Source organism: Stigmatopora nigra, chromosome 6 (genome assembly GCF_051989575.1).
Source record: "Stigmatopora nigra isolate UIUO_SnigA chromosome 6, RoL_Snig_1.1, whole genome shotgun sequence".
Classification (NCBI taxonomy): Eukaryota; Metazoa; Chordata; class Actinopteri; order Syngnathiformes; family Syngnathidae; genus Stigmatopora; species Stigmatopora nigra.
The window spans coordinates 12,913,137-12,935,240 of record NC_135513.1 but is presented as its reverse complement, the minus strand read 5'-3'; the positions used below and the strand labels follow the sequence as shown (position 1 = coordinate 12,935,240).

The 22,104-nt window shown below is 37.6% G+C and overlaps 4 protein-coding genes, 1 long non-coding RNA gene and 5 other non-coding genes across 11 annotated transcripts in view; 7 read left to right on the top strand and 3 right to left on the bottom strand.

Moving 5' to 3' along the window:
- The first annotated feature begins 209 nt into the window (after positions 1 to 209).
- On the top strand, positions 210 to 1,547 carry LOC144198451 (uncharacterized). The gene is made up of 4 exons (XR_013326714.1): positions 210 to 361; positions 611 to 654; positions 930 to 991; positions 1,185 to 1,547. It is a non-coding gene; the product is annotated as an uncharacterized LOC144198451 (long non-coding RNA).
- LOC144198789 (small nucleolar RNA SNORD60) lies at positions 768 to 857 on the top strand. The gene has a single exon (XR_013326787.1). It is a non-coding gene; the product is annotated as a small nucleolar RNA SNORD60 (small nucleolar RNA).
- On the top strand, positions 1,029 to 1,115 carry LOC144198781 (small nucleolar RNA SNORD60). The gene has a single exon (XR_013326780.1). It is a non-coding gene; the product is annotated as a small nucleolar RNA SNORD60 (small nucleolar RNA).
- LOC144198782 (small nucleolar RNA SNORD60) lies at positions 1,290 to 1,373 on the top strand. Its single transcript, XR_013326781.1, has one exon. It is a non-coding gene; the product is annotated as a small nucleolar RNA SNORD60 (small nucleolar RNA).
- Positions 1,548 to 2,073: 526 nt separating the features above from the next.
- LOC144198711 (guanine nucleotide-binding protein G(I)/G(S)/G(O) subunit gamma-13-like) lies at positions 2,074 to 3,989 on the top strand. The gene is made up of 3 exons (XM_077719864.1): positions 2,074 to 2,303; positions 3,079 to 3,202; positions 3,621 to 3,989. Exons 2-3 carry the CDS (start codon positions 3,105 to 3,107, stop codon positions 3,724 to 3,726), a joined length of 204 nt encoding a protein of 67 aa, XP_077575990.1. The 5' UTR covers positions 2,074 to 2,303; positions 3,079 to 3,104; the 3' UTR covers positions 3,727 to 3,989.
- On the bottom strand, positions 3,831 to 10,486 carry chtf18 (CTF18, chromosome transmission fidelity factor 18 homolog (S. cerevisiae)). 2 transcript variants are annotated; one of them, XM_077719858.1, is made up of 22 exons: positions 10,250 to 10,486; positions 10,090 to 10,161; positions 9,887 to 10,013; positions 9,401 to 9,590; positions 9,243 to 9,335; positions 9,010 to 9,062; positions 8,788 to 8,929; positions 8,479 to 8,703; positions 8,167 to 8,264; positions 7,974 to 8,097; positions 7,727 to 7,854; positions 7,545 to 7,638; positions 7,359 to 7,457; positions 6,936 to 7,066; positions 6,751 to 6,865; positions 6,460 to 6,684; positions 6,247 to 6,396; positions 6,050 to 6,180; positions 5,462 to 5,606; positions 5,177 to 5,272; positions 4,817 to 4,886; positions 3,831 to 4,143 (listed from the first exon to the last, which is right to left on the bottom strand). In XM_077719858.1, the coding sequence occupies exons 1-22, from the start codon at positions 10,335 to 10,337 to the stop codon at positions 4,022 to 4,024; spliced, it is 2,718 nt and encodes a 905-aa protein (XP_077575984.1). In that variant the 5' UTR covers positions 10,338 to 10,486; the 3' UTR covers positions 3,831 to 4,021. The 2 variants fall into 2 exon arrangements, with proteins under 2 accessions (XP_077575984.1, XP_077575985.1); XM_077719859.1 differs by having other exon boundaries at positions 8,788 to 8,926.
- A 240-nt stretch (positions 10,487 to 10,726) lies between these two features.
- Positions 10,727 to 10,798, top strand: trnad-guc (transfer RNA aspartic acid (anticodon GUC)). Its single transcript has one exon. It is a non-coding gene; the product is annotated as a tRNA-Asp (tRNA).
- A 158-nt stretch (positions 10,799 to 10,956) lies between these two features.
- trnad-guc (transfer RNA aspartic acid (anticodon GUC)) lies at positions 10,957 to 11,028 on the bottom strand. The gene has a single exon. It is a non-coding gene; the product is annotated as a tRNA-Asp (tRNA).
- Positions 11,029 to 11,238: 210 nt separating this feature from the next.
- nol11 (nucleolar protein 11) lies at positions 11,239 to 16,927 on the bottom strand. The gene is made up of 18 exons (XM_077719860.1): positions 16,749 to 16,927; positions 16,444 to 16,557; positions 16,252 to 16,308; positions 15,427 to 15,575; positions 15,287 to 15,344; positions 14,869 to 15,010; positions 14,568 to 14,777; positions 14,395 to 14,471; positions 13,947 to 14,070; positions 13,743 to 13,834; positions 13,505 to 13,570; positions 13,145 to 13,329; positions 12,829 to 12,954; positions 12,520 to 12,747; positions 12,312 to 12,390; positions 12,138 to 12,230; positions 11,926 to 12,033; positions 11,239 to 11,828 (listed from the first exon to the last, which is right to left on the bottom strand). Exons 1-18 carry the CDS (start codon positions 16,893 to 16,895, stop codon positions 11,715 to 11,717), a joined length of 2,169 nt encoding a protein of 722 aa, XP_077575986.1. The 5' UTR covers positions 16,896 to 16,927; the 3' UTR covers positions 11,239 to 11,714.
- Positions 16,928 to 17,474: 547 nt separating this feature from the next.
- LOC144198709 (protein kinase C alpha type-like) overlaps positions 17,475 to 22,104 on the top strand; it is a 49,879-nt gene continuing 45,249 nt past the window's right edge. The window contains exons 1-2 of the mRNA XM_077719861.1: positions 17,475 to 17,832; positions 18,739 to 18,770. Of these exons, the coding sequence (XP_077575987.1) occupies positions 17,666 to 17,832; positions 18,739 to 18,770 (199 nt within the window). The 5' untranslated portion in view covers positions 17,475 to 17,665. The remainder of the gene's footprint in view (positions 17,833 to 18,738; positions 18,771 to 22,104) is intronic.

Genomic DNA, 22,104 nt, shown 5'->3' with positions numbered 1-22,104 from the left:
GTTGTTTACGCTGAATACCCCCCAAATCTAGCGTAATATCTGCATGAACACGTCTCCATAAATTATTTGTGAATTCCTGTTATTTCACCGCTCCCACTAAAATGTATATTTGCAAAATAAACGCTGAGTTTTAGATTTAGGACTTATTTTTTAAACTAGGCTTAGGTTTGGAGGGGCAGGGCTTCCGTTTTTAAGGGTTCTCTTACCTTCCGTTTCCTACCGAATTCCTTTTCTTCTGAGATGGAGGCCAATGCACACGTTGATTTCTGCGCCTCTGATCGAATTGATTTAGCTCCAAATGACAATCAAAATAGCTTCTTATTTTTCCTTTCTGAAACATGATAAAAAAAAGAAAACTGAGGTGAGTGATTTCCTACACGTTTGTGAGCTAGAGACCATGTGGCTTAGCACGTGCTCGATGATAGTTGTAGTTTCAAATATATTTAAATTAAATTGGGATAGTATTTCCATATCATAAAATCAATTCGCCTCTAATGTAAACATTCCATTCAAAAAACAATAGTTCAATAACATTGTAAATCGTTTTCGATTGTTTAAATGAGGAAAGTTATACATTTGGTTTAAATTAATTTTCAACTTTCAATTACAGTATCAGAGGCAGAAATACGTATCAAGAATGTGAAGCCATACTAGGTAAGTACATATTTACTAAGCAAATGAATAAGGGTCCTCAATCTGCGACTTGAAAAAATATTTCTTAATCTAGAACTATTACTGTGAATTGAGGATCCCTATAATATAATAACAGCCAGTGATGACATATTTCTTAATACTTTTCTGACACCTACTATGAAAGCTGTTGTCAGCTTGTGATTATACATTTTGGCCTGAGGCTTTACAACTGCAATTTATTGCAAAGAAAATGAAAGCCTATTTCTGCAAGTACTTATACATGCTTTTTTACATAGGCTAAAACATGACAAAAGTTCAGAGTCTGGACCTGATGAAGATGCAACACTTAGGAGAAATGGTAAGTTTGTAACATGTACTAATAAGTTTGTTATTCATGCCGATGATGACTTAATAAACATTTTCTGACACCTACTATGACAGCTGAAAATCAGCTTGTGATTCTATGTTATACCCTGAGGCTTCTTTGTCATCATTTAAAATTTTGTGTATTTGAGTCCCGCTCATTAATGTATTTTCATATTTTCTTACAGCTACAGAAGTAAAAAGTTGCAATGAAGAATGACCGGCTCCAGTTGAGGACGCAATTTACCTAAGCGGGTGAGTTTGTATTAGGATTAGCAGGATGACTTTTTGTCAGCCAGTGATGTCAATTCCAAATTTTCTGACACCTACTATGACAGCTGATTCAGCTAGTGATTCCACATTTTAAACTGAGGTTCCTGAAATTGACCTTGCATACTTTTTGGTGAGAATAAAGATGTCTAATAGCATTTTTTTTTGTAATACAGGTGACGTGTTGGGGTACAGAAACATGGTGGCCATCTACAGAATGGACTTTGGGCTCGATGTTGCAGTGACTGAAGTTGATTGTCATAAGAACTTTAACCAATAAAAACAATCAAAGAAAAACAGTGCTTGTTATTCTGTTGTCTATAAAAATTAGCAAAATATTGTTAATTTATTGGTGGCCATTAAAGATGATTTCCAATCCAATTTGAACTTTTTAAAGGGCAAGTAAATATTTTTGCTAATAAAAAAGGTTAATAATGTACATCTAATCTATATGAAGAGATTCCATTGGATTAGATAGGCCATAAATGAAGCTATTTCATTTGCTTATTTCTAAATCACATAATAGTAAATTATAAATCAAATTCAATATGAATTAAAACCAACAAATCTTCAATTAACTCATCCAATTTGCCCAAACTATAAGGATTTATGATGCATTGACGTTGATGGACGTCAATCCGTTATGACTGAGAATGTTAGCCTCTCCCAGCTATAACAGATTGGACGTCAAACACCGTTAATGGCAGCCAACAAGTCCAAATCAAAACGACCTCGCGTGTTTGAAGGGCGCCCCTTGAACGACCTCATTTGCGTGCGCGTGCACGCTGGCCTCTGGTTTTTGCCTGCAGGCGCGCGCACGCTTTGCCAGTCAAAGCAATCGCCGGACACGCCCCTAAAACGTCTTCCCGCATCCAGTCGTGAAACGCAACGCAGGGAGTGCCCACCGCGCCGCATCTTCCTCTCGAACCGAGACCGGACTACCCGAGCAACTCCCACCCCGACGTCGGAGCACCTTCTTCGGCCACCCAGCTTCACCTTCGCCCGCTATCGGCTGCTGTCCCGAGGCGCGCTTTCCGGTAGGCCGCGATGCTCGAATAGCGTCGTTTTACTTAACTACCGCAACATTATGAAGTAAAGATGACTTAAATCGGTAATTTTGGGGTATTAATGTGCATATTTAACAAGGGGTAGGGGGGTACTTTTCGTGGAAAGGCGGGCCAGGACAGGCCCATCGAGAGGCGGATGCTGATGGAAGACAGCACGCGACCTACTTAGCCGAGATCCATTAAGCAGATGTGGGTGTTGTGGGGGAAAAAAGATCCGCCATCCAAGCTTTCCTATGTGGCCAGGGCGGGGCACAATTGGACAGGGATTTGGACTTATGGGCTGCTTTGGACGGTGTTACATGTCCAATGCATTTAAAGAATGAGAACAGACGCGTCCCAGTGCCATTGACGTCAATAGACGTCCAAACCATTTCGACAAAGATGCTTGTCGGTAATGATTTTGGTGTCCAACAGCAAAAAATATGTATCTAATGATCATTCAATGAGAATGTAAGAGCTCAATTTGTTTATCAAAAAAATGTGCAATGCAAAGTAATATTTTTAACACTGGTCTATAAAAAAACATGGCCCTAAATAGCAAAATGGGACTTGTCAACAATAGGGTAATGTGGCACTCATGCCAAAGTTTAAAATGTTATCGATTGGGTCATCAATTGTCAATATCTATCTTTACTGGATGTTTTTGTGTGGGCTTTTAGTTTCATTAATTTTGTTCTAGACCAAAAAAAATCATGTTTTGAGAGCCAAGGAGGATCCATAACACTATTTTTTTTTTTTTTTTTAGATCTGATAGCATAATCAATATCGACGATGGACGACTTGGACGTTCCCCAAATGAGGAGGGAAGTGGAATCACTCCAGTATCAGCTGGCTATCAACAGGGAGAAGTCCTCCATCACAGTAACAGAGTGAGCGCAAATACTACATAACATATTTAGCCAGAGTACAAAAATAATTTAACATAATTTGGTGATTGACTAATTTGGCAAGACAGCTATTGTCATTTTTATAGTATATAGAATAGTATTTTATAGGGACACACCAAAATTACAATTTTATTATTGTATTGTACTAAGGCATGTGTCAAAGTGGCGGCCCGGGGGCCAAATTTGGCCCACCGCATCAATTTGTGTGGCCCGGTAATCCATTTATAAAAAAAATAATCTAAATATTATATCTAAAATGGTCCGGCCCACGTGAAGTGTACTAAAATACAGCACACCTCTACTTATTTTACAAACTACACCAGTATGAAATTCTTAAAACCAACTCACCATGTCTCCGATGAAACTTGCTTCCTCAGACTTAAGTGTCTTTTCCCCACAGGCTCGTGAAGTGGATCGAGAGCTGCGTATGCGAGGATCCTTTCCTGAACCCTGAGCTGATGAGAGCCAATCCCTGGGTGGAAAAGGGCAAGTGTGTGATCCTCTGATGATGGCATTCCTATGACAACACACTCCACAATTATTGCACGGATGCACCAACAATAATGTGCACTCACAGTTACTACGCTGCACTACAAACACACAAGCGTGCTACTGATACCACTATTTATTTATTTGATCCCTTTTGAACGCTCTTATTTTAAGATTGCGGTGTGCGTGTACGTGTGTGAGCAGCACGGAGTAGCTTTTTAGATGTTTGTTTACACTGTCCATCCAAAATAAAGACTGTTTAGAATTGAACAGAAACCAACAGGTGACTTTTTCTTCCTTGCTTGGGCGGGGTCAGAGAAGTTCTCGGATGTAAACGTTGCGCCGCACCGCGTTGGACATGCCTTCGTTGAAGCGGAACCACACGTCGCTGTTGCCCACCGCCTTGCCCATGGCCAGCACGCCGCATTTTGGGCCTGCACAGAGGCAAAGAGCGGATTTCTATAAAAATCCGGTCCAACTAAAGACCCATCGGACCACACAGCTAGCTGACTTCTAATTAGGGCTGCCATGTTTCATCCAAAACAAATTGAATTGAAATATCAAGCCACATTATTTTGATTTTTATTCACTTAAGAATTGACCAGAGCCTTCTAAAAGTAATGTTTGATTTATTTTAAGTTGTTTTTTTAATTGAAATAGGGATGAACAATGTACACATTATTTTTGGGGAGGTCTAGATGTAAAATAATATAGTAAATATGATTCTAATTCTAAAAACTCTGTATATTATTCATTAATTAAAAAACAGGAGATATACACTAATACATTTTATCTTTTTGCAGCTATATTTTAATTGGGCAGGAACAGTAAATATGATCAAAATATTGTATTTTTTAATTAATTGGATTAATTAAAACCAAGAGAAAAAACTACATTTCTTTTTTAGTATCTATCATACTTTAACTTTTTTTTTAATAAAAATGTATAGTGCCACTCTATACATTATTTTTGATTCCAATGCACATTTTCCTCTAAAATATTAAACCCAGAGTAACCCACAATATAGGTGAACACTTTCCAATGATAAGAGATTATCATATAAATCAAATTTTTGGCAGCCCATAATTTCTAACCTGAATAACTAACCTGCATCAGAGGACGTCGATTGTGGCATCTGTTTGTGTACAACGGGGCGTCCGAAAAAGTCCACCTCTTGCTGTGGAGTACAAAAATACTTTTCAGGTCAAATTATCAGCAAAAAAAAAAACATTCTGTGAAAATAGATACACCACTTCAGACAAATTTAACCACTATGAGATGAGGGATTAAATCCCACTGGATATTTCACTGTCCTCATTTCTATTTAAAAAAGGGTAGCGATGCTATAAAGCCATCAGATGAAAATGTAACCACAGTAGTTACATTATATTTGCTTTAAATGTTTCTACATTTGATTTTAGCAGTTATTTTTGAACTATTTTTATATACACTAAACCGGTGTCTCACTCTGGGTTCCACTGTAGTCTGTTTGACGATGTTCTCCAATCTCTGATGATGGTTTCTTTTTGGTTTGGGGGCAGCATTCATCTTCTCTGCCTCTTTCTGTGTAATACATACATAAAAAAACAGGTTTGTGGTAGCTAAGTACTAACAAGTACGAGTAAAATAGGGTAAATATAGAGCAGTAGTGTCAAACTCATGATTTTAGTCTGTATGTACAGTATGAAAGTACTACAAAGCTAGGGAAAGTGGAGTTGAGCACCCCCTGCTATAGAGAATAAGACTTGTCACCACTGTTGGGTTCCTCTGTAACATGAGTTGCTCCGCCCTCCTCATTTTCTCCTGCTCCATCTCTCTGCTGATGGTCTGTTTGGCCTGATAGGTCAACTGGCGCCGTGGCGGTAGGCCCGAGAACCTCACCACCTCCTCCACGCGGCTGGAGACGCAAATAAGCAAAAAAATGGAGGGCCATTGAGTTTGCAATCTTTGGAAAGTAGTTGACTGTCCCTTTTTTGTGATTTATCCAGAATCCAACCTGGATTTAATCATTTTGTAAAACCATAATCTTCTTAGTGCTGATCCCCCACAACACACAAACATATGAATGCCATCGTTTGGCTGATGAGTGTTTATAAATATAGCAAATTCAATTTTCATAATGGTTTTCTGTTTATTTAATGTTTGCAATCTTTTAAACATATTCTGGGTTGATTTTGAACCGCTCAACTGCCCAGAAACTTAAAAAAATAAAATGTATATATCTAGTAGCCTAATGTTATGTTATAGTTATCATAATATATGTATAGTGGCCTCTATAATCAATAAATGAGACCTGGGTAAAGGGAATTCAAACATTCCTCCTTTTTTGGTATCACTCACGGTTCTAGGAGGTACGTGTACTGTCCTTCAGGCGTCCGATCCTGCCGGTACGAGAGGTTATACGCCAACATAGTGTTGATCAGCTCGGACATTTGCTCCTTCTCTCTGTGACTAAACAGTTGCGGATTCACCTAGACGACACATAGGATCATATTGATATCAATTTGCCAAAAGGATGACTTTCGATGTGCACTTACGGGTCGTAATTTGGGACAAATGATATCAAGGAGCAATGTGAGAACATCTAGGGTTAGGTTAAGCTGGCTGATCCTGGTTCTGATGCTGGCTGGAATGTCGGACATCATGGTGGATAGTGCGTTGCGGCTGGCTTGGAGATGAGTGGTCGCCTGCAGAGGACAGGCAAAAACGTTTTAACCCACGACCGGACGAGGCTAATATTTGGTGCGTACCTCGTGGTGGCTGTGTGGGTAACTGATACGTGGCACATGTGGGTGAGCGAAGAGGAAATGGTAAGCCACTGAAAGGAAGGGCAGATACTTCATGAGGGTGAAGTTTTGCCCATGCATGATGACTTGGTTGAGCCGGTCGGAAAAGCTCATCCAGTCTAGGGCGTCGCACACGTTTTGCAGGTTGGGGTCTCGCACCCGCATAGACAGATAGTTTTCGTATAAACCCTGAGGAATAAAAGTAATATTAATATATATAGATATATATTTTTAAATGTGGCTTGCATTTATTACCTGGGAAACTTTCTCATACTCTCCACATGATGATGCCAAGTCGAGAATATGCTGAAATCTCTGCCCACCAGCGCCCGATCCAGGGACTTCCTCAAAATTCTGACCAATACGTTTCCTGAAGTGATTACGATATGGCGATTGACTAATTGATCATGATTATTTAGGATTTGCTCAAACTAATGTACCGTTTTGTACGTGGTAACTGGAAGATCTCTTGCCAGAGATGGAACAGTCCTTTGTTTTGGTCCTTCTGGCCTACGGATACACTCTGGATGATCCTAGTGGTGAGTTGCTTGTGGCCTCGACCAAAAAGGAACTGAAAAATAATAAAGAAAGATTTTTTTTTTGAAATATTTGGTGCATTCCATTCAACAAATGATAGTGTTGTATTTTGCGGAGTATAAGATGCTGTTTTTTAATAGCTGGTATTGATATGTTAAGATGTATTGTTTTTTTTCTGTGTTTCTGAGTAATAAAAATGCAATCTATACTCCAAGTACCAATTATATCCCCCCCCCCCCCCCCCCCCATATTTCTTCATGCATTCTAGAGCGACTGCCACTCAGGTGGGATTGATAGTCTGAAAAATGAGTTAAAACCCCTCTTACCTGAAGCGTGTTGATGCAAGACCTGATATCATTGTCTGTTTTTTCACACAGTAACATCAGCGAGGCCGTTTCTGCCTTCATCCCTTGTCGGAGTGAGATCTGCAAACAAAAAGTGGGGAAAAAATGAAATAAAATTTGCGTTTAATGCCTTTGGCAGCTAAACGTGGGCATGTGCATGGGTTGTACCTCTGCCAATCTTTGGATCAGACGTGAGGGCTGAGTCTGGGGGAACGTCAAGAGGAAAGCTTGCTGCCTTAGTGGTCTGAGAGCTGGAACATAACTAGAAAAGGGAGGGAAAAAAAGACTGAGCATGATGGGAAAAAAGCTTCAAGTTTATGTCGCTGCTTAAAAATGAGTTGTTCTATTACAGGTCGTTACAGATGCATATGATTGGTCGCAGGAGAATGCTTTCCTTCTTCTTTTTCTTCTTTGTAGACTCTGCTGCAGAGTCGACTTCTTTCCTGTTAATGGTTGCGAGAAGAATGTTGATGGCAGCCTGTAAGAAATCCATCAAAAATGAATGGATGAGAACTTTGCAGCTTAAGAAAATATTATTGTCTGATATGATATATCTTGGTTGAATTCATGTGAAAAATATTTGTATCAAACACATACAGACGGGGCGCCGTCAATTTCGTCAATAATGAGGCAGTTTGGTTTCTCGTTGGCTCCTAAAACCGATTTCATCTGCGTGGCTGTGTCGATGCGTTTTTGGAAGATCTCGGAACTGCGATCATCACTGAACCATAAAAAAATATAAATGTATCAGAACAGAAGTGAAGGATTACTTTCAATTTAAATGACAAACCTGGCATTGATTTCCACTACATTGTAACCAGCATGCTTTGCAATAACATGCGCCAAGGTTGTTTTCCCTAATCCTGGAGGACCAGACAACAGCGCCACCTGGACAAAGTCGGGAAAAAAAATATACAATGTTACCTCTACTTACAAATGCTTCTACATATGAAATACCCATGTTACAAAAAGGCTGGTTGGGATACATTTTGTCCCAGGATATGAAAAAAAAAATCAGATTTACGAAACCATTTAAAAGCTGCAATTGACTATGTTGCCATAGCCCCTACTTGTCAAAGTCTTTGGGAACTTGAACCATCACCTTAAATTTGGGCCTTTTGTACTGATCCAATTCGGCCTGCAGTATCTCCTCAGTCATCTCCATCTTGGTTTTGAAACGATTTGGATTCTGATTTGCCTGATTGACTTGATATGAATTTTGTATGAGGGTTTGTTTTTCAGGTCGCGCCGGGCGTATAACCCTCTCCTTTCCAAAAACCACTGTGTCCCACAGCTTCAGCCACTTCAGCAGACAACGATTGGTAAACTGCAAAATACATAGTGTCACCAAATGAAAGGTTTACTTTATGTATAATAACTATAAAAGAGTAAAGACGCAAACGTATCATACCTCATCACTAAGCAGCTCGGTGTAATGCCTAGGAGAAAATCTATCAACCCAGAGTCGAATGTTTTGACCTTCGGGGTCGTTTGTATCCCCCTCGTCTTCATTTTCTGTAATTTCAGGCTCAACCAGGACTTCATTCACACTGCTAGAATAGAATACAAGACTTTATTCAAACTAAATGCGGGTAATCAAGCTTGTATGAGAGGAAGCCGGGTAATACAGTACCTGGTCTGCAGGTCTGCAAGACGTCGTGACTCCTCTATAACCTCCTGGTAGCGCTGTCATTTGAAAACATTTATCGATTCAACGTCATATAATCATGAAATAAATGTCAAAAAAATCCCTTATAGTAAAAGCTCCACCCACAACCAATATGCAAGTCTTGAACGAATTTGCTCATTTCATATTAATAACAATGAGTTTAGATTCATTATGTCTACATGGATAAATTCACTCACCCGTTCTGATTCTTGTTCTCTCAGAACACCTATTGGCACAGCCAACAACCCCAAAGAACCATGGGAATCAGGTAATATTCTGCAACCAACCACCTAGACACAAACACCCCCCAATTATTACCATTGAAAAATAATACCAGGTACTTTATTCAGTCCACCTTTTCTTCTTCATCGTCTTTTTGGCGGAGGTAGACGCGAATCCCCGAAGAGTCGGTGACGGTGATGTAGTCGCCTTGAAGTGGGGGTCTTCTCAAGGCATTTGACGGTCTCACCACTGCAGCAGGCTCGCTTGGAGACTCGGATATTGCAGCGAGGCCGCTAATATCCAGAGCAGCAGGCAAAGAAGACCTGGAAGGCCAAAAACAGGCTTTATTTTGAAGGATCACTTCTGAAAAATACACTTAGCTACTTAGCTATGTTGACTAATTAGCTATGTTGACCACTTAGCTATGTTGACTACTTGGCTATGTTGACAAATTGGCTATGTTGACAATGTAGCTATGTTGACTGATACTTATTATGTTGACTAGTTATTTGTTGATTATTTATTTCTTTATTGTTGTCATTTGAACACTTTGTGGTGAAACTAGCCCTAGCACTAACCCTAACCCATTCAAATCAAAGATGATGAGGATAGTTCCTACCCGACAGCATCAGTTGGTGCTTCATAGTTTTCTGGTGAGGAAGGCGGTGTGATATCATCACGCTGATCAGAGGTAAAAAGACGTTTCACAACACCGGGGTCCTTTTTTTGACGCTTTGCAGTTGGGGCTTGAAATAAAAATAACAACAAATGGTGTTAACTGTGCAGATGTGCGGCTAGACAACAATAAGACAGTCAACTCACTGATGGGGTGCTGCGCTGTGTAGGATGAAGAAGCATCGTTTGCACCCAGTCGCTTTAGACTCGTGGAGGATGCTTTTACACAATTATATCATTAGCTTAACGATATATTCGACAGATATGTAGTCTTACGGTAAAATAGGTACTTTATTCATCTCCTCACCTTCCAATTGAGCCAAAGCGTCGAGCTCGTCGGCAAACTGCTCCTCGAAGTTGTCCTCAATATCAAACATTTCATCATACTCATCCATCTTTGTGTTTCGTCAATATCTTCATTATACATAAAAAACAAACATGTCATTCACTTTGGGAAAACTTCTGGGCTGTGAAACGACGTCAACATAAGAACAGGTGAAAAGTATTTCCCGCTGATTTTTGTCGGATAGTTGAGTTCCGGGTTGGCGAAGAGTTCAGGCTTCCGTTTAGACCGCATTTCTATTCCGGGTCGTAGTTGCATTACATTTGCGTTTCTGGGTTATTTTAAATTGCAGTACAATGATAATAATAACAACTAAAATATCAATTATAATAATAATAGTATTCGAATTTAAGCATTACACATTCAAGATCCACAAAGATGTATGAAGCAATAGCAAAGTTTCTGATATTAATTTGGAAATGGAGAGGGAACTTCCCACAGTCCTCGGTAGTATAGTGGACAGTATCTCCGCCTGTCACGCGGAAGACCGGGGTTCGATTCCCCGCCGGGGAGGAATTTTTTTATTTTACAAAGGTGTCTGGTCTGATATGTTCACTTTGCCTTTTCACCCTAAGCCTGCGTGGGTTTTTTCCGAATCCTCCTAAATACACAAAACATACATTGTTGAACACGTTTTAGCTTGTTATCAATGTGAGCCAAAAAGTATAGTACTCCCCGGCGGGGAATCGAACCCCGGTCTTCCGCGTGACAGGCGGAGATACTGTCCACTATACTACCGAGGATGACGGTAAACACCAACTTTTTTGCGTCTTTATTATAAGCAGACATGGCGGTCAAGAAGTAAAATTGCATTTGGATCTGTTTGAGTTTTGTAAGATTTATGTTCACTTCTATTCATAGTTTTGGAGCATTATTATTTTTAAATAGAATCAAGTTGTGTTTGTCACTAATTGCTAAATACTAAACATTATCAAAAAAAATTGGAAGTATAATTGAAGACTAAAGAAAATAAATTTTAATAAAATATTCATTTTCCAAAGAATTAAGAAACCACAACAGAATGACGAAAGACTTGAAATGTGGTAGTTCAGGAAGCTCAGACCCCTGGACTAGATCTATTTAAACCCCAGAACAAAATAAAGTCTGTAAATTAAGGTATATACAAAAACATTCATGCAGAAAAAAAATCTTATATAACAATGTTATCAAGTTTTTTTATATATATATTTAGAAAAAAACAACAACAAACAAGCAAATGTACAAGAGCAGCAACACAAATGAAAAGTCAATATCTCATCATAAGACATGAAACGGACTAGAAATTTAAATGAAATAAACTTGCTTTTAAAAAATAAATGCATAGAAACTTATTACATATTTAGTTCTGATCACTAGCATTTAGCCATTCATCATAATGGTTAAATCCCATTCAATGAAAATGGAGGAGACATGACACTCAAAAATGTATTTAAAAAAGCTCGATAACTTCAATAGAATACTGTCCAACATCCTTTTTTATCTTCATTCGTTGGAGTTCTTGAAGACTACCTTCAACTTTCCCAAGTTCAGAAAATAGTTTCACCTGTCAATGTACAAAATAATCAGATTAAAACATGTTACACACCAACATGGATTCAAATAACTAATAAACAATCCTCAAGTAAATAACCATGACATACCTGCGAACTAATATAGCTATGTAGGTTTAGCAATAGCCCTTTAGCTTCTGAAGTCATGACAAGAACTGTGAAATGAGCATCCAACAACAGGCAAACCCAATCCATAATCTGTAACAAAAGAGAATGAAACATCACTCACTTGTCATTCAAACAAAAAAAAACTAAGATAACATGTATTAAAGCATATTCCCATATGATTTATTGTTACAAACCTGTGTCATACTTGGTGATCGATAACCATGGCTATGAGGGAAAGTATCTTGATCATATCTTAAGTAGAGGAAGTGCAGATACCGGAGGAAAAGCTAGATAGGAGAAAAAAAGTTTTATTAAAACAACTGAAGGATATACTTTATGCATAAAATGTTGATTTTCTGGGATCTTACTAGAACGTGCTGAGAGGAAAGATCTTTCAAATGCGGTAGAAGGAGATCGTCACTGTATGCCGTCTGCAGGATCTCATTTCTGCACGGGTTCAAGTCAAGATTCCAAATAACTTGATCATTTTCAACACTGATATTTGTGTCGTATTTTCCGGACTATAGGTCGCACTTGTTGTGTGTCTTTAATGTTGTTGTTTTTTTTAAAGGATACAGTAAAACAGCCCTTTTTAAGCTTACAGGGCAACTTTGTTCAGTTGGCGTTTCCATCTTGTCATCTTCCAATTCTGTCATTGTGCCGGCTAAATGGTTTTCTGAAGAGGAACTGTCGTTAAAACCATTCTGTGAGCCGACCACACCATGTTCTCTGGCAATTAATGTTTCCATGAAGGAGACACTGTCAGGCTCCAGATTAATTTTTGTTGCGTCGTTGTCTTGCATGCTGAAACATTTCATAAAAACTTAATTTTTGGCAAACAACACATTTTCCCCCCATTTTTTTAAGTCAACATTTAAATTCTACCTAATGAAAGCCTTCAGACAGATGCAGGTGACATATTCTGGGATGTCAGGGAAGAACTGTAAGCAGAGCTGACATAGGAAGTAATCTTTCTTTTCCAGGGCCAGCTGCACAAGCTCAGGGCATACGCTGTAAAGAGATTGCATTTGTTTTACAGTAATCCCTCGAATATTGCGGCCTTTGTAGACCAGACATGGCTGCGATAAACGAAAAACAGCAAAGTTGGATTTTCACATTTCTATGAACTTTTTTTTCCTGGAATTTTTTTTTGCAATATTAAAAGACTAACACATTAAAAACATAGTTAAGTTTTACTGACCTGTGGCACAAAGACTGGGTGTTTACAAGCTGTGCCAGTGTTGACGACGGATAGAATGCAGCATCAGCCAAACTGCGGGACACCAGAACCGATGCCAATTGTCCCACAGATTGATTCAGATCTTTGATTTCATTTCTAGAAAAAAGCTCTTCTACTTTTTTCTGCACTTCCCCAATTGATGCAGTCTAAGAAGCATAAACAAACAAAAAATGAACATATTTACCTGAGAATTGAATGCCTTTATTGTCATTATACAAGAATAAAGACATTTAAGGCTTCATTATAAAGTGCACAAATAAATAAGTTAAATTTAAGGTCAGTAGATTTCAAAATCTTTGTGTAAATCAATAAAAATATTACCTTGGCAAGCTCCAGAACCTGCTCAACATTTTGATTGGGGGCCAACTGGCTTCTCCGTGTAGATCTCTGTGAAAATAATGGCCTACAAATTACCTATGTATAATATATGGGTTTCATACAAAAACAACATAATGGTGCACAGTTCCCAGTTCAAATTTTGTCATCCAATCTAGCTTTTTTTGTGTGGGATTGACAACAATTCACCAAGTGAAATATCTTTAAAAATTACCCTACATACCAATTTCCTGGGCTCTAAAGTTCTTGGCGGTTGAATACTCTCATCATGTAATATGTTGCTCCAAGACGGCACTGACAAAAGAGGTCTGGATTCTATCAAAATAAAGGAAAAGACATTCAATCAAGCGATTTAATTGGATGAATCATATTTAAATACGGCCATATCTAGATTCTTTGAACTGTGAGTTAAATAAATGTAGCTTACCTTCAGTCCTGGATTGCTTCAGTTTTCCCAAAGCAGAAGCAAGTGAAGATTTGCTGCATTCATAAGGAATAACAGACAGCGTTTTGCCGTGTGGAATGAATAACTTGTTGGAGAAACACCATAGCTAAAAAATAAATAAATAAAAACGAAGTGTTAAATCATTTTTAAAGGATTTCAATTCTAAGCTTGTCAGCTGCTATTAAGTTATGAGCAGGGAGGGAAATCCCTGTCACAGTGGAGAGCAGTAATGATGTTCTACCAAAGTTATACAGTCCTCCATTAGCACTCAGTAGCTAGGAGTTCAGGATACCTTGGCATATCATTCAAATGATGACTAAGGAGGTCTGGGTTCAAATAGTTTTTGACCACCAAAGCCATTTTAAACAATGAAATAAAACATTTAAGATGTGGTTGTAACAAAAAAAAAATGCATGTGTTATGTGCTTACCTGTCCAAAAATTTTACCCGCCATTTCTTTCCCTGCCTGAAGTGTCTGGAAATTGGTATTCCAGATGCAGAGAAAGTCTGAAAAGGGAAGGTACATGGTATTTTCAGGGAAATGTCTCAATAAATTATGGATTAATGTAAGAAAGAATTATCTTCAAGAAAATATTCAAGTACCTTTCCCATCTGCAACTGAGGGGTGCGGTACCCCAACAATAGCCACGTGAGCTTCATCTAGCAGGAGGGCAGAAGCTGCATTCAGCTGATCCTTGCCGACATTTAGAGATAGCAGCAGGTTGCGAGGCAATGGAAGTGAATTTTGGGACTCGTCTTCGGACCGTGGCCCCCGTGCGGATATCACACTCTGGTACACGCGACCATTAGGATCTGCATTATATCATTTTAAAATGAAAAGCGGTTAAATATATATAAATAAATCCATATATGTATCTACTTAACAGACAAAATGGCGGCTTACAGAGGTATAGTAGATGGATGAGTTGATTTCTCCAGGCGACCGAGAAGCTAAGGGGGGCTAGGCCGGAACTTTCTCGCTCCAAGTGGTACTTCTGTACTGTGTTTGGCTTCAGGTTCTGGAGGTATAGGAAATTGTCCCCTTTCTAAAGAAAGATAAAATTTTGGTTAAAATCAACATGGAATACACTTTTATTATGAATATTATCACAAAGTTTGTACAGCCATCTCTTAAAAAGTAATGATGATTATGAATTTATATTCACTTATAATATTCTTAGTACTTTTTGGGGTTTCCTTTTTCTTGATTTATCAAGTATATGACTGGACGCACTGTTATGATGTCATTGTTTTTCGCTCGCTAATGCTACTACAGGAACACATTGTCTGGTTTCTCATAGGTAAGGAACTAAATCTGGTACCTGTTCTGTTGTGAAGATGAGAAATTGCTGGTTTTCTGCCACTATGGTTGTGCTCCATCTGAACGCAAAAAGAAAGAAAATTCCATCTCTAATGATGAAAAGTCCTTTAATAACAGAACATCAAATTAAGTTAACAGCACCTTATGGTTTCATCAGAATCCAAGACTTCTTCAACAGTTTGCTGAGGAGCTGCAAGAAGAGAATCCAGAAGTCTGACTGCTCCTCTCTTAAACAAGACCACAGGATCTCCGCCAGCAACGCAGTGGATCCTCCAGATGTCCGACAAGACCTGTACACGACATAATATATTTACTAAAAAAATAAAACGGTTGCATCCAAGCTTTAATAATTGGTATTATTATTGGAAGTAGCAATAGTATTAGTAGCAGTAGTATTAGTGGTATTAGTAGTAGCAGTAGTATTAGTGGTATTAGTAGTAGCAGTAGTATTAGTGGTATTAGTAGTAGCAGTAGTATTAGTGGTATTAGTAGTAGCAGTAGTATTAGTGGTATTAGTAGTAGCAGTAGTATTAGTAGGGGTAATATTAGCAATACTATTAGTAACATTAGTAGTATTACTTGCAGCAGTAGTATTACTTGCAGTAGTAGTATTAGTATTACTAGTAGCAGTAGTATTAGTTTTACTATTAATAGTAGTAGTAGCAGTGGTATTACTATTAGTAGTAGTAGCAGTGGTATTACCATTAGTAGTAGTAGCAGTGGTATTACTATTAGTAGTAGTAGCAGTAGTATTACCATTAGTAGTAGTAATAATATTAGTAGTAGTAACAGTAGTATTAGTATTACTATTAGTAGTAGTAGCAGTAGTCTTACTATTAGTAGTAGTAGCAGTAGTCTTACTATTAGTAGTAGTAGTAGTATTACTATTAGTAGTAGTAACAGTAGTATTAGTATTACTATTAGTAGTAGTAGCAGTAGTATTAGCATGTAGTAGATAATACTTACAGTGGCTTTGAATGTCTTATCTATTAAAATGTCGTCTTCCTTCCAGATTCTGATCACCTGAAAATACATTATGAAAAACATTGTAAGTGATTTTACAATGACGGACCCTGCCTGTTATTACGTGCCCCCCTTTCATACACCTTTACGGCGCTCACTATATATGAAAAAGTGCTAAATATGTTGTATATTTACCTTGTTGTCTGTTACTGCCACATATTCTTTTGTTTGTGTGTTATAGACTGCTGGACATGACAAACTGTTGTCTTGTCTTACAGTCCAGCTTCCCAGTGGCTTTTGGTCAGAAACCTGCAGAAATCAATTTAATGTTAATACCCAGAACAAAACAAATTGGTTTTAATGCTGTTGTGAAAATAAAACACTGCATTGTAGGTGCTGAAAAGCAACGAGGACGCCAACACGAGTTGTGCAAGTCTGACTTTTTAGCTAACCGGTTAGCTGCAAATTGCTCAAGCTTCCAAAAATAGGTTAAAAGTTACCTTGTAAAGAGTAACAGATCTGAATGAGTCGGTTACGATTACATGGTCACTATCCCTCTCCGCTTCGATGCCCTGAATTCCAGAATTTGCCAGATTCTGCAATGGAACAAGTCCACACAACGTGTAGCCCTCATATAGCGCGGCCATGCTGCACTAAGAAAGACGGGACTTTGCTCGATCTCGCGAGACTACAGGAAACACCCCCCTCCTCCCCCTCCTCCCCTCCCTCCAACGAGATGCTAAACTGGGCCCCTCATCGAAAAAAACCTTCTTTCAATTTGTTAACTCAAATGTAATGAATAGAGCATTATTTATTAAATAGTGCATTGTGTATATTCTTTATTTTTGCTTATCAAAATAAAATTGAGATTAATATTTCGTCGTTTAATCCATTTTGTACCAACTTATAATCAGTAAATACTACTATATGTATAATGTATCCGCACTTCATATCTTTAAAAATACTTGTACACTTACCGTGCCTTGTCATAAATCCAAATTATTTAATTCGTTAGTAGATATTTATTATAATAAGGCAAGACCTTTCCAATGAGGCCCCTAATTGTAATGCTCAGGTTTTCCACATGGTGGCAACCTAGTGCAGTTTTGTGAAGCTGAACTATTGACACACGCACACACGCTCAAGATTAATTTTGGAGGAAATAGCGATACTTTTACTTTGAAGAAACTACCGGTTGTACTTTTTGCCTTCCAGCATGGCTGGCTTGATGACGCTTCCAGCTGACAGGCGAGAAAGTATACAGGCGAGGAAAGCCCTCACTCCCTCCCTCTCTCACCCATTCTCTCTCTCTCTTTTTCCCTGGTTCTTTCCCGACTGATCGCCGCACAAGAAAGCAAGACACTTCGATCGAAGACCGACACAAGCGACGGTGAGTTTTTTTCTCCCTGCGCTCAACATGGCTGACCCAAGTTTGAACGAGTCGTCCAGCGAGGACGTGGCCAACAGGTTTGCTCGTAAAGGCGCCCTGAGGCAGAAAAACGTCCACGAAGTCAAGAACCATAAGTTCACAGCTCGATTCTTCAAGCAGCCCACTTTCTGCAGCCACTGCACGGACTTCATCTGGTAAGCCATCCGCCCCCACCCACTCACTCGCTCACTCACCCACTCACTCGCTCACTCACCCACTCACCCACGCATGCAGGCAGCCTGTTGCATATTATATTGGATTGCAACTTTGCAAGACCCCCTCTAAAAGACCCCCTTGTTGAACTTCCCTCGAATGTTAGGTAACTTCTCCCAACCAGATCATGTAAATCTGCAAAACACACGTTTCGACAATCAAAAGTGGATTTTCTCAGGCAATTAACCCTTTCAGGCACAATAAAACTAATTGATACCTGACAGCTTTAACCCTTTATTTTAATTTTATTTAGTTTTTCCTACTACTTATTTATTATGCTGACTACTTATTTTTGCATTACTTATTTATTGATTATTTATTATTTTAATTTATTGGTTTATTTGTTTTTTTGTTGAATTGACTATTGATTTATTAATTATTATTTATTGCTTATTTATTTATATTAATTTATTGGTTTGTTGTTGAGTTGACTACCTATTATTTATTGATCATATATTTATTTTAATTTCTCGGTTTATGTGTTAGTTGTTGTATTGACAAATTTATGTATTATTATTTACTGATTATTTGTTGTCTGTTTTTTTGTTGTTGTTGTTTGGGCATTTCGTGGTGAAGCTTTAAATTACATTATTCTTTTTTAATGAGAATAAAAGCATCTAGTTCAATTAAAATTGAATTTTTAAAGGGCAAACGTCTATCTTTTGGTTCAGAATCCAAATTCAAGCTATTTTTAGGTCATTTTTTGTAACAATCGGTTACCCCTTCTATTAATGAACATGGAAAAATAATATATTTAACACTGTTTTATACTGTAAAACATTTAAATTTCACAAAAAGAGCTATCATATTTAAAATAACTGAATTTAATCTTTATTTTTCTTCCACAGGGGCTTTGGAAAACAAGGATTTCAGTGCCAAGGTAAACCAAATCTGACACACGTCATTTTTTTTATCAATGTTCAGATTCTATGTAAGGTATGTTTTTTTTGTGCTTCCATTTTTCCTGGCTGTAATTTGGCAATGTTTGTATTTCCTTGTTGAAAGACGAGATGTAGTTGATGTCACTAGGTGTAAAGCACAAAGGATTATTGGTTGTTTTTTCTCACTAAACTCTTCAAGTAGGATGGCTTGTATCTGGTGTACACATGAAGATCAACACCCTCCAAGGTGTTTGGTCTTTGTAATTCAGGGCAATTATACTTGGGGGGGTGTTTGCAAAAAGTCTATTTAAAGGTCATCATTTGTCATACAAGTGTCAAACTTGTGGTTAAGGGTGCAGATTTGGCCCGCTGGATGATTTTTAAAGGGCCAGCAACATCCAATCATGCGCAACCAGGTATTTTGTTGTTAAAATGACATTTAAATGTGACTGCCTGGTTTTTATCTGGGTTTTACGGTTTAGTTTAGGTTCCAAAAACATGCACGCTAGGCTGGTTGGATAATCTAAATTGTCCATAGTTATGATTGTGATTGGTTGTTTGCCTCGTTGTGCCATGCAATTGGCTGACAATACATACAGGGTGGCCACTGTTGGCTGAGGTAGGCTCCAGCACCCCTTGTGAACCTTGTGAGGATGAGAGAAAGGGAAATGAATGAATGAATGAATTGTAAATGTTTCAGCTGGACAAAATAAATCTGAGAATATTTATGATGTCTTAAAATAAGAATTAATAATTCAATCAATGAATATTGATTATTTTAGTTTTTTTTAATTAAAAAATTCTGAAAAAATGGTTGAATAGAATATATATTTTCTCAGGATATTAGTTTTTTTTTTGCTTAAAGCAAAATTAAAAAATAATGAATATAAAACATTTATTAATTCATTTTCCGAACTGGTTATCCTCACAAGGGTCATGGGGATTAAAAAATCAAAATAAAATATATACATATGTATATATAAATTTAAAAAAATAACCGGAACATTTTCAGATTCCCCATTTTTGTAAACAAATACAAAATGTAAAATAAAAACAAAAAGCAAGAAAAACAGCAACAATGTACCCTTAATGTGTCAATGTAACTTTAGCCTCAAAAAGAGTATTTGGCATTTTTTAGGGTGACAAATCAGCTTCTAAATAATTTATGATAGAAAAGTTCTCCTTTCAAGTCATCACAGATCTATTAAATACTCAATTAATTGTGGCAACCCTAGTTAGCAGACCCAAGGACCCCCCCAAAAGTCCCCCCAACTCTCATACACTTCACTTCAATGCTGAACATGACAACCCTATTTAACACTTTGTCATAATAAACCCAGAAACACTTTATTGGGTTTCAAATCTCTGCAGCAAGGAAGCCTTTTTCCCTTTTCATAAATTCCCTTTCTAGACATGTTGAATAAATAATGACTCCCCAATCAAGTGGCGATCATTTCCACTGCAACTTTTAAAAGTTAGAAAGGTCCTCACTTTATAAAATGTGTTTAGCCATAAATTATTAAGGTAAAGGCGCTCTTCTAAAAAAATAGAGGTCAAGTCCTCCAGCCGGCCTCTCAGTCGCCGCTCGAAAAAAAATGACAAGGTGATAAACGGGAGGGTGACATTTCTGTAACAGGATTGACATTTCATTTTCATCCCTGTAAATGTCCCCTTTGCTAAAAATAGACATTGCACCACATTACATCACATTTTTTGATCATAAACAGCCCATTTTGAGGAGATTTTCCTTCGTTTGTTGCTAATTTTGAAGAAAAGTCGCAGTTTTGTTGCGTAAAAAACAGATAAAATGATGTTTTGGGAGAATAAAATTGAATTTTTAGACAGATTTTTTCACGTTATAAGAGCAAAGGGATGCCGGAAGCAAAGTTAACGTTGTGGAAACATTATGTGGAGATGTTTTGTTGCTTCCAGAACAATCCGTCCGTCAACTCTTGGCTTCTTTTCCTGTTGAGTCTTGTTTCAAAGCCTTGGCCTTCTATAGTGGGCTTAGAATACTACACTACGTCCCACAGCACAATTAGCTTCCAGTACTTCTCTCGTTTTATTTAGATACAGCTAAACATTCTTATCTAGATGTGAAGTAGCACTTCAGTAGATTTCCTTGAAGCAACAATATGTGGAGTGCGAATATAAACCTTCATTGGTGTGAAAGTGGCAGCCCGCGGGCCGAATCAGGACCGCCGCATCTTTTTGTGCGGCCCGAGAAAGTAAATTATGAGTGCCGATGTTCGATTTTATGATCACATTTAAATGAAGATAAGAGATGTATAGGGAGTATTTCCTGTTTTTTCCCCTTTTAAATCAACAATTGTCTTTTTTAATCCAAAATTGTATGTTTGTTGTTGTTTTAGTTCAAAAAGCATTTATTCGAAATCTAAAAATGAATATATAGCCATGTTTTCTGTTTTGCACTATATTATTGATCATAATTCTTTAAAAAATATTTGGTTTCCTTTTGATATGAAAAATAAATGATAAAAAGATGTTTATTATCCTTACTAAGAGACAAATATTTGTTTTAGATCACAAAGATAGATAAGAAACTGAATATTTAGAGTTTTTGATCCATTTCCTTTGATCGAAATATATAAAAAGATATCTAAATATTTAAAAAAGCAAAACAAAAGGTTAAAACATAGATAGATTTGATATTTGCCCTCTTTTCTCATTAAAAAAATGTAAATAAATGTAAAAAAAATCCACTACAACTGAATATTTGCTATTATTATTATGTCAAATAGAACATTTTTACAAATTTTAATCACAAAAATTTATCCATCAATCAGCACAATCGAAAAAACTGCCAATTCATTTATCGATTAATTTTGCCAGCCTCCTCAAAAGACATAACAACCACGCCAAAAACTGACTTAGTCACCCTTGTTCTAGATCTTGTTTATTCCCAGATATGATGTCACAGTTTAAGGCAGTCTTCCCATATTAAGAAATAAACAATCCTCACAAAAACCATGAGTTCATCATTCATAACTGGACTAAACTATTCCAACTAGTATGAAAATGTGGACTTCCCTGAAAGCTTCTCAACATCTCTTCCTTCCTTCCAATCAATGGAGCTCCACCTCATTGAGCTCAGACTAATAAATCATGGCAGCTGCATTATTTATCACCTCCAAATCCTATTGCACATCGGAGAGAAATTAAGAGTGTACTATCTGTCGGTGTTGGCAGTACGACCCATTTGGTCAGTAGATTCTGCCCTTTACTTCAAATGGCTTAGCTGTATTTGCTACTCTGCCAATTTTACTGATAAAGTATTTAATACATTTCTATGGAAGCAAACACTTGCTTGTT